At 36.4% G+C, this 10,153-nt stretch overlaps 1 protein-coding gene across 4 annotated transcripts; it reads right to left on the bottom strand.

Annotated features, from left to right (window-relative positions):
• Nucleotides 1–1,879: 1,879 nt before the first annotated feature.
• Dusp12 (dual specificity phosphatase 12) lies at nucleotides 1,880–9,126 on the bottom strand. Of its 4 annotated transcripts, none has more exons than XM_076861493.1 (6): nucleotides 8,750–9,126; nucleotides 7,195–7,308; nucleotides 6,987–7,105; nucleotides 6,512–6,608; nucleotides 5,461–5,647; nucleotides 1,880–2,278 (listed from the first exon to the last, which is right to left on the bottom strand). In XM_076861493.1, the coding sequence occupies exons 1-6, from the start codon at nucleotides 9,088–9,090 to the stop codon at nucleotides 2,117–2,119; spliced, it is 1,020 nt and encodes a 339-aa protein (XP_076717608.1). In that variant the 5' UTR covers nucleotides 9,091–9,126; the 3' UTR covers nucleotides 1,880–2,116. The 4 variants fall into 4 exon arrangements, with proteins under 4 accessions (XP_076717608.1, XP_076717609.1, XP_076717610.1 ...); XM_076861494.1 differs by lacking the exon at nucleotides 6,987–7,105 and adding an exon at nucleotides 6,890–6,948; XM_076861495.1 differs by having other exon boundaries at nucleotides 7,195–7,321; nucleotides 8,750–9,093.
• Nucleotides 9,127–10,153: the final 1,027 nt, after the last annotated feature.

Below are 10,153 nucleotides of genomic sequence, written 5' to 3'. Positions count from 1 at the left end.
TGAACAAATATGTAAGATTTTTTTTTACCTCCCAAAAGTAAAGCATTAAAACACTCTAAGTCTGAAAAGTTTGCTCAAGATGTTTCACAAAATTTCAAAATTTAATATCCCCAAATCATTCCTCACTGGCAAATAAAATTATTACTCAAAAAAGTATCATTTTGTCCAGTTGTCCCAATACATGTTGTAAGAAAGTGGGGATTTTTCTGGTTTATTCACTCGATCACCTACTATTGTGCATTCTCAACAGATATCTGAATTAATAACTATAAATTCAATAAAATCCACCTCATACTCTCCTTGCTATATGCTATGCTGAAGAAAGGATAAGCATTAAGGTGAACCATGTAAATCTGTAGCTATGGAACTGTGTGTGTGTGTGTGTGTGTGTGTGTGTGTGTGTGTGTGTGTATGTGTTTTACTGGGGATCAAACCTAGAGCCCTGCACATGCTAAGCAAGCACTCTACCACTAAGCTCCATCCCCAGATCTATTTGATAACTTTTCAACTACAAAAGGAGCCATTTCATATAAGTCAATGTGCTTTTAAGAAACTTTTAAAGGTTTAATAATACAAAGCAAAAAAAAAAAAAAAAAAGAACCAATTTTGTGAAAGCTAAAACATAATTGGAGGAATTTTTTTCTCATAAGGAAGTTGCCAAAGGCTGGATCTTATATTGAGATTTTTCACAAGAATCATCAGGGACACTCCCACACAGGTCAAAGATTAAGGTGGGCATTTTAAAAGTGGTTTACTATTCACATTTTCTATTAAATTTTAAAATTACTTCTATTTTGGCATTTATTATACAGACATATGTGCACACAGCAAAAATGGGTTTTGGTTTTGTTTTGCAATGCTGAGGATTAAACCCAGGGGTGTTTTTCACTGAGCTACATCCTCAACCCAATGTTTTATTATGATACAGGGTCCACTAAGTTACCCAGGTTGCCTCAAACTTGTGATCTTCCTATCTCAGCCTCCCAAGTCTCTGGGATTACAGGTGTGCACCACCATAACCAGTTTAAGCAGAATGTTTTAGACCGTAAACAAAGTATCTTTTTTTTTTTTTAATATTTTTATTTTTTGGCAGACACAACATCTTTGTTTGTATGTGGTGCTGAGGATCGAACCCGGGCCGCACGCATGCCAGGCGAGCGCGCTACCGCTTGAGCCACATCCCCAGCCCACAAAATATCTTATAAGCACAGATTCTTTCTGATTTCATGTAAATGTTCAAATATCTAATTAAGTCCAATTTTAAAAATTAATAATGAGTAAAATAAATTCTAGTTTCTAGAGATCAGATTAAAATGCTAACCTAGACAACAGGTTACTTTTTCCAGTATTCAAACATGCTGGGCTAAAAAAATAATTGCTAGTAAAGTTCAATAGCACACATATGTAATTCCAGGTTCTCAGAAAGCCGAGGCAGGCGGATTGTTAAGTTTGAAGACAGCCTGGGTGAGACCCTGTCTCAAAAAATAAAAAAAAAATATATAAAAAGGACTGGGGAGCGAGGCGCAGTGGCACCCACCTAGCTACTCAGGAGGTAGGTTTACTAATATCATCCATTAAAAGAAAAAGAAATACTTTTCAAAATACGTCCAAATATACCTACTTTACATTACTGGAAATAACAGTGTATCTATGTGAACATATCAGTTCTTAAATTTTATACATAATTTTGTCCATCCAGACCTTAAGATCATATAACCAACATACCCAAAATCAGAAATTTTTAAAATATATGAAGTGCTGAGGATGTAGCTCAGTAATAGAGGACTTATCTAGCATGAACAAGGCCCTGGAGTTGATCTTCAGCACCACTAAATAAGTATATAAATAAATAAATTCTATATGAAACAAAGAACATATCCAGGTTACAAAAGACTTTAATATCAAGTCAAATAAAATTTCCATGATTAAAAAGCTTTGATTTCCATGTAAAGTATTCCACCTATGTCATGTAATAAGCTAACAAAGTATAGTTTCCATGTTACATCAAGTGATTTTATCTTCTCACATTCCAAATGAAATAGTGGCCTAAAAACTGCCATGAATGATAATAAGCAAGGGTGGCACATATCACCAACAAATTTCTTTCCAAGCAAGTTCATAATTTTCTTGTTTGTGATCCCAAAACTGGCAGCATTTTCATTTCATCCACTCTATTCTTATGTATTTGAAAGGCAGGTGTTATCCATCTACCACACGAGCATTGTTCACCATACCAATTAAAGGATCCCAACTTGGCACTGCATTTTGGGCAAAGAAGCTGAAATAAAGCAAATGTGTTACTTCATTCATTCATTTTTATATTAAATAAATACCTTTGGCAATTCAATATATAGAAATAGATAAGACATGGTTCATATCTTCAAAGAGTGAAATTATTGCATAAAAGGCTTTTTTGTGGGGGAGAAGGGTAGTACGAGGAACTGAACTCAGCGGCACTGGACCACTGAGCCATATCCCCAACCCTATCTTGTATTTTATTTAGAGATAGGGTCTCACTGAGTGCTTAGTGCCTTGCTTTTGCTGAGGGGGGCTTTGAAGCATAAAAGGTATTTTGTACTAAGGACAAACAGATGAATTTCAGGTTGAAGGAAGAAGCTTTAGACTCGATAAGTTTTTTGTTGCTGTTGTTTTTAGTACAAGAGATTAAACCTAGGGGTACTTAACCACTGAACCACATCCCCAGCCCCTTTTATTTTTTTATTTTGAGTCAGGGTCTTACTAAGTTGCTTAGGGCTTTGCTTAGTTTCTGACGCTGGCTTTGAACTTGAAATCCATCTAGTCATTAGGAAGTTATGGATGTGACATATATGGCTTTTAACCAATTTGCGATTTAAGATTGCAAATAAAAACATCTTGGCTAAAGGACAGAAAAACCTGTTAGGATTCTCATGTTCTATTACTAATTGATATGGACACCATACAAGTAAGATTTCTGACTATTTAAATACAAGTTAATGTTCCACTAAAACAGAAAAATCCAAAAATTCTTAACAAGTCAATTATAGTTTCTCTAATGTGGTCAGAGCATTGTTGTTGTTGTTGTTATTGTTTAGTGCTTTAATTTATGCATAGTATGATGTAAGGATTCTTATTTTAAATCTTGAGCTACAGAAAATCTAGACATAAAACTCATAAACTATAAGTGAAAAAAATTGACAGATTTGATTACATATGATAAGTTTTAATATGACAAAAATATACCATAAAGTTGAGATAAACAACAGACTGAAGAAAACAACTGCTGTATATTAGATAAAGCATTCTGTAAGAGTATGTACAGAGCTCCAACAAACCAGTAAGAAAAAAAGACAAAATTACAAAAAAAAAAAGGTCGAGGATAGGGAAACAATTTACAGGAAAAAAAGTACAAATACCTGGTAAATACATAAAGATATTGGTCCTGTGTAGTAGTCATAAAAATTCAAAATAAACATTTTAGTATTGACATTTTTCATCCTACAGAATAATAAAACTTTACCAATTTTATAATATCATGCCAAGAGTATGAAGAAATGGGTAGGTGCATTCACTTATTGAAAAGCAAGTTTGTACGGGCATTTTGAATGATAGCCTGCAATATTTCTAATATTTTAAATGGACACAGTTTTCAAGTCAGAAATCTATTGCCAGGTATATATTCTAGAGCAAATTCAAATATGTATACAAAAAAGTATACACAAATGTGATGTATAACCTTTCATTTTTTTTCATAAAAATGTCTTTATCTGTAAAATTGTGGTATATATGTGTAAAAGAATTATAATGGGGGCTGGAGTTGTGGCTCAGAGGTAGAGTGCTCACCTAGCATGTGTTAGGCCCTGGGTTCGATCCTCAGCACCACATAAAAATAAATAAATAAAACCAAAGGTATTGTGTCCAACTACAACTAAAATATAAATATTAAAAAAAAAAAAAGAATTGTAATGCAAAAAAAAAGTACATGTATAAAGGCATGAATTGCCATGAACATACTCTAAATACAAAGATATGAAAAATTATATTCTATATGTGTAATAAGAATTGTAATGCATTCCACTGTCATGTATTTAAAAAAATCAATAAAACTAAAATAAAAAGGAAATCATTATTGATTAAAAAAAAAACAAAAAAAATGTCTTTATCTGTGTGTATGTTTTTCAGGTTAAAGGAGCAAGCCAAAAGTACAAAAGAGAAAAAGAAAATTTGGATTTTATTAAAACTAAAAAAAATCCCATGTTAAATGTGTTTATGAATATGTCAAAATGAACCCTACTATTAAATATAACTATAATACATTAATAAATATACACTAAAAAAAGAAAAAAAAAACTAAAAAAATCCAACCAGTGCAAATAATACCATCAAGAACAGGAAGTGAGGGGCTGGGGTTATGGCTCAGTGATAGAGCGCTTGCCCAGCACATATGAAGCACTGGGTTCAATCCTCAGCACCACACAAAAATAAAATAAAATAAAGGTATTGTATCCATCTACAACTGAAAAAAAATTAATAAATGAAAAAAAAAAAAGAGAGAAGTGATTGTTTATAGGTACATTATTTTGAGGGTAATGAGAATGGTGATGGTTGAAAAAAACTCTCTAAACATACTAAAAACTATTATACACTTTAAAAAGGTAAATTGTATGGTATATGAGTTATACCCTAATAAAGCTTAAAAAAAAAAATGATTACCACATTTTAGGGAAGGCTTTCACAAAATAGCTGTTACACAAATTCTTTCAAACTTTTATAAAAACCATACACCTTTCAAATTCATTAAGATTATTTCATGGGGCTGGGTTGTAACTCAGTGGTACAAAGTGTACACATACACACAAAAATAGTATAATCATTCAGGATAACCTTTAGAATAATAAAGGAGAAATATGGCTGCCAAAGAATGTTCAGGAGTTACACTGTTTAACAGGAAGCGAAAAAGAACCTCATAGCAAACACACTAAATTGAAAAATTAGGGAAAATAGATGAACCCAACAGAGAAAGAAATTTTAAACCTAATTTTAAAATCCTGACTTACCCTAATTGTTACAAATTGTGTCACATATATTCTAGACAGTTTACAAAATAAATAACATTAGCTTTATATTTGGAAAAATTTTAAAAAATAGCCTTAAAAGGAATCTAATAATTTAAACCAGTGGTTCTCAAATATGTTTCATTATTTCAGATCAGCTGGTATTTTATAAATACTTTATTTGGGGGCTATGACTCAGTGGTAGAGTGCATATTGAGCATGAACAAGGCTTGGGTTCAATTCCCAGCATAAAAAATAAATAAACAATTTTATTTTTGATAGCCTTACCTACACTAGAAAGGTATAATATTCAGAAAGAAAGGCATTAAGATGGAGTAAAACACTGGTTAAAATATGGCTAAAAATGCCAAAATGAACACAATATAAATGATACAATGAAACTATAGAAAATAAAGTGTGTTCTCACCTGCCCATCCATCACTCCCAACAAAGTGGATTCCATCCACTGTACAGGTTCAATGAAATAAGATGTACATTGAGCCCGATTCCCTGTGGCAAGCATGCAAGATGGTGTCATTCTCTTGTGGGCAAAGGCTATAGGCCTACTTCCTTCATTATGATCCAAAATGCTAGAACTTCGAAATAAGGATCGCCTGCAACCCCAAAGAAAGAAAAACATTAATGACTTCCAAAATGATGAAAAAATAGTTGAAATGTGCAGTATTCCTTAGAGGACAAAATAATATAACACTGATGATGCTACTTAAACTTTCAAGAGCCCCTACAATATGATTATTTTACTTCTACTTTTTTTTTGAGGTTGGTTCCCTCCCATCTTATTATTTATTTATTTATTGGGAGGTGGGGTTCTTTTTTTTGTCTTTTTTTTGGAACTGGGGATAGAACCCAGGGCTTTATGAAACAAGGCAAACACTTTAGCACTGAGCTACATTCCAGCTCTACTTTTACTTTTAAGAAGTTATATCCTGATGGTTGCAGTGGTACACACCTGTAATTCCAGCAGCTCTGGAGGCTGAGAGAGGAGGATTGTGAGTTCAAAGCCAGCCTCAGCAAAAGTAAGGCACTAAGCAACTCAGTGAGACTCTGTCTCTAAAGAAAATACAAAAAAGGGTTGGGGATGTGACTCAGTGGTCAAGTGCCCCTGAATTCAATCCCTAGTACCAAAAAAAAAAAAAAAAAAAAAGATTTGAGCCATATCTCCAGCCCTACTTTTTATTTTATTTAGAGACAGGGTCTCACTGAGTTCCTTTAGCGCCTCACCGTTGCTGAGGCTGGCTTTGAACTCTCCTCAATCCTCTTGTCTCAGCCTCCCTGGCCTCTGGGATTACAGGCCTATGCCACCGTACGGAGATAAAATTATATCCTTTTGAAAGCAGATTTGAATCAGAAATATATAGTTTCAATTAGACAAATTCTTCCTATTTTATTAGAAAATAAAACTTTAAGTACTTTTTAATCTACTAAGACAAATTCCCAGAGCATACAAAATATTTTACCTGCATTTTCTACATTTGTAGAGAACTTCATCTTTTAATCCTTGTGAAATGGTAGTTGGGTCAACAGCAAAGAGTTCTTGAGGTAAATTTTGCAATTCTATACGACAAAATTAAAAATGGATCCATCTGTCAAAATCAACTCTGCATTTTCAGACAAAATTTAAGTAAGGTCAAATTGAGGCAACAAGGGCAAAACACAGAAATTTTAAAAATAAACAGTGTTGGGAAATCAGGATGGGGTGGGAGAGTACATGAGAAAGACTGTTGGTGGTTAGACAGAACTGCCTAAATTCAAATCTCAGACTTGACATTTATTAACCATGGGCCTTGCATAAGTTATTACTAACAAAACATAGTTTCAAAAGAAAACAACAGTACCTGCTTGCAAGATTGCTGGAAATGTGAAATAATGCACTTTGTGTCCAAGTAAATGACATCTGAAAAGAATCCAATGTATTTAGCAATTATTATTTACCTGGATACTTCTCTGTAACCTTTTGTAAGCGATACTGCTTATAAATTGCACTAGAGGTATCCACTTCATATCCCATTGCCTGGTATAATTTCAGTTGATATTCAAACCCCTCATTCATCCTGTGATGACAAATAAATAAAAAAGTTCAACTTTCTTTACGTGAAACTACATCACAAAAGCAGAATTATTACTATAACAAAAAACTCACTTAGCTTCAGGTTTGATAGTCTGTAGATTTTCATAGGCTTTTTCAAAGGTAAGATGGTCAGTCTTCATCAAAAAAGCAGTCACTATAGCAACACTTCGACTGATGCCTGCATGGCTGAAAAAGAGACCTTCAAAATAAAATAGCAAATAGCAACAATTAAAAAAAAAAAAAAAAAAGACAAAGCCCAGCCCCCTATTGATGGTTAAATTCAGGTTTCAACTTCATGTCTACTTATATTGAAATAAACCCATTGACTCTGAAATACTACCAATGTACAGAAGAATTTTTTAATTTCCTTATTCCTTCAGAATTCTGAACCATATGATTGTATTACTTATTCAAAAATAATTACCCTAATTTTAAAAGCTTTTGTAATTACTCATGCACAAATCCATGCTCCTTTGCTCTTTACAATTCAGATCTCTTCAGATCAGGTACCAGATTTCTTGCAATATCATCACTACTTGGGTCCTTTATATAAATAATTAGAAGTGCTGGCATACAGTAAGTGCTCAATAAATTTAAACTACTGCTACTACACTTCAATCCAACCAAACAAGACTACTCAGGGATTTCCAAATACCTATCAAGATTTTCTATATTTTTTTTCTTTGTTGCAACATTACTCCATCAAACTTCTAGGCAGGGCCCAAGGATCCTTTAGATCCTAACCAATTTTCCCCTTTATCAACCATCCTCCCTCACTCCAAACAAAGCATCAAAAATAATCTGCTCTTGGGGCTGGGGGTGTGCTTAGTGGTAGAGCACTTGCCTTCTATGCCAAAGACCCTGGGTTCCCCGCCAGCAAACCAACAAAAAAAACCTCTCTGACCTACCTTATGTGATAGATCATAAGACCTTCCTTCCAGAAGGGATCCTGCCCAATACCTCAGAGAAAGGACTGCCAGAGAGAGAGACCAAGAAAAATCCAAATACAGGCCTTGGTGGATTTCTCCTCTCAGTCTATTACAGTAAGTCATACCCCTTTTGTCCAATTTCTTTTCTACATGGATGTTTATTCTTAATTGAATCCAAGCATTCAAAAAAAATGAAGTTTTCCCTCAGTGTTTGGATCTTCATTTCTTAAGGCTCCGTGTCATTTATATTTTAATTAAGTAAATCTGTTATGCTCTTCTCTGGTTAACCAGTCTTTTGTTACAGATTGTGAGTGACCCTTAGGATGGAGAACAAAGGTGTAACACCGTTCGGAACTGGTACGTCTGGTTTGCGTTACAATCACTCGGGTGGGCGTCTAACCTGTACTGCAGAACTGTAAACCCTTTAGGGTGTAAGGACTCTGCCATTTATCTGATGATCCCCGCCCTCCAAAACAAAATAAAACTTGGTGGCTGCAAAATGAACCAACCAAAACATGAATCAGGGGCCCATTTCCATCCAGATCCTTCCTCTCTTTGAAACACAAGTCTACGGGAGGGAACGGGACAAGGTTGTTGTGGAATGACAGTCCCTGGCCTCTCCTGGAGACCTCTGTGAATAGGGGTGATGGGGCTAAAGTGAGGCGGGGCACTCTTCCCCTACCGACGAGACGACTTACCAGTGCACCAACACCGCACGGCCCTCCGAGCGGGCTTGGCTGATGAAGGCCACGCACCGATCCAAATGGCTAAGCAAATCGGTCTCGGGTTTGTCCAGGGCTGGCACGAAGAGGCTCCGGAGACCTTCGAACCCAGCCCCCTCCTTGAAACCAGGTTCTGAGTCCACCGTCAACACGGCAGAGATGCCGGCCTCCTTCAAATAATGCGGCTCTGTGACTGCCGCCGCCCCACCTAGGTACAGCCCAGGCCGCACTTCCAGCATCTCCCGGGCTGAGCTGGTTCCGCTCGCGTGCGGAATCCCGCTCCCGCAGCCATGACTCGAGCCCTGCTCTGCCAACATGGCGGAGCTCAGAAGCCAGGCTGCTGGAAGCCCTACCACCGAGTAACCCGCCGGCTAGAACGTCCTTCCCCCGAGGCCCAGCTGCGCCGGCAACTCGGCGGCTCGGTCGGAGGACCACGCCCACAGTCCGATTGTAGACTTAAGCTCCAGCTGAGCCGGTGCTCCTTTCAGAAGCAGCCCCCTGACCCCTGTTCTCCTACCATCGAAGCGTATTGTAAAGGACAACCTTCCCCAAATACAGGGTAATCTCAGGCTGTTTGTCTTGAGACTAACAGGGAAGGGGCAGCAGAAGCAGCTGAATTCAAATTTTTAGTGAAGGACCCATCAACTTAATCAGCAGCATCCTTTCATGCATTTGTAATAAAATGGTTTTTTTCAATGTTTAAGAAGCCACTTGTATTTCTCCTCTTGTGATTATTCCTATGCTCCGAAATTTTGATTTTGATTGGGGTGTTAATCGTTTTCTCGTTGGTGTTTATTATTATGTATATTTTGAAGATATCAATCTCGTGTTTTTGTCAGAGCCTAGTCAAAGACTATAAAGAAGCACAAATTAAGTTGGTTTTATTATTGGACTATGAACTATGGAGAATTTCAGGGTATCTTTGTCAGAGGTGCTACAGAGATCCTATTGTAGGATTTGGGCTTTTATTAGGTGATTCTGCAGAGGATTTAAGGAAGCAGGGTTTTGCTCTAGATTGGAAGCCATCAGAAAGCAGGATGATTCTTTGGCTTAATGAATCTTCTTCCAGGAAAGTGTTAAGGTTTGGATGTGAGGTGTCCCCCAAAAGCTCACGTGTGAGACAATGCAAGAAGGTTCAGAGGAGAAATGATTGGGTTATAACAGTCTTAACCCGAACAGTGAATTAATCCCCTGATAGGGATTAACTGAGTGGTAACTGAAGTGGTAGGGTGTGACTGGAGGAGTTGGGAATTAGAGCTGGCTTTGGTATATATATTTGTGTATGAAGAGAGGTGCCTGCCAAGTCTCCTGATCACCATGATATGAGCTGATTCCCTCTGCCACACTCTCCTGCCATGATGTTTAGCCTCACCTGGATTC

Source organism: Callospermophilus lateralis, chromosome 7 (assembly GCF_048772815.1).
Source record: "Callospermophilus lateralis isolate mCalLat2 chromosome 7, mCalLat2.hap1, whole genome shotgun sequence".
In the NCBI taxonomy this organism is placed as follows: Eukaryota; Metazoa; Chordata; class Mammalia; order Rodentia; family Sciuridae; genus Callospermophilus; species Callospermophilus lateralis.
Note: the sequence above shows the minus strand (reverse complement) of the source record. Positions and strands in the feature narration are given on the sequence as shown.

What these genes read in the sequence shown, in the direction of transcription:
- Dusp12 (XM_076861493.1), bottom strand. Translation starts at nt 9,090, where the DNA reads ATGTTGGCAGAGCAGGGCTCGAGTCATGGCTGCGGGAGCGGGATTCCG. An exon ending in CGTGCGGTGTTGGTGCACTG is followed by an intron (nt 7,309 to 8,749) that starts GTAAGTCGTCTC and finishes TCTCTTTTTCAG; the next exon opens with CCATGCAGGCATCAGTCGAA. An exon ending in ACTATCAAACCTGAAGCTAA is followed by an intron (nt 7,106 to 7,194) that starts GTGAGTTTTTTG and finishes TTGTCATCACAG; the next exon opens with GATGAATGAGGGGTTTGAAT.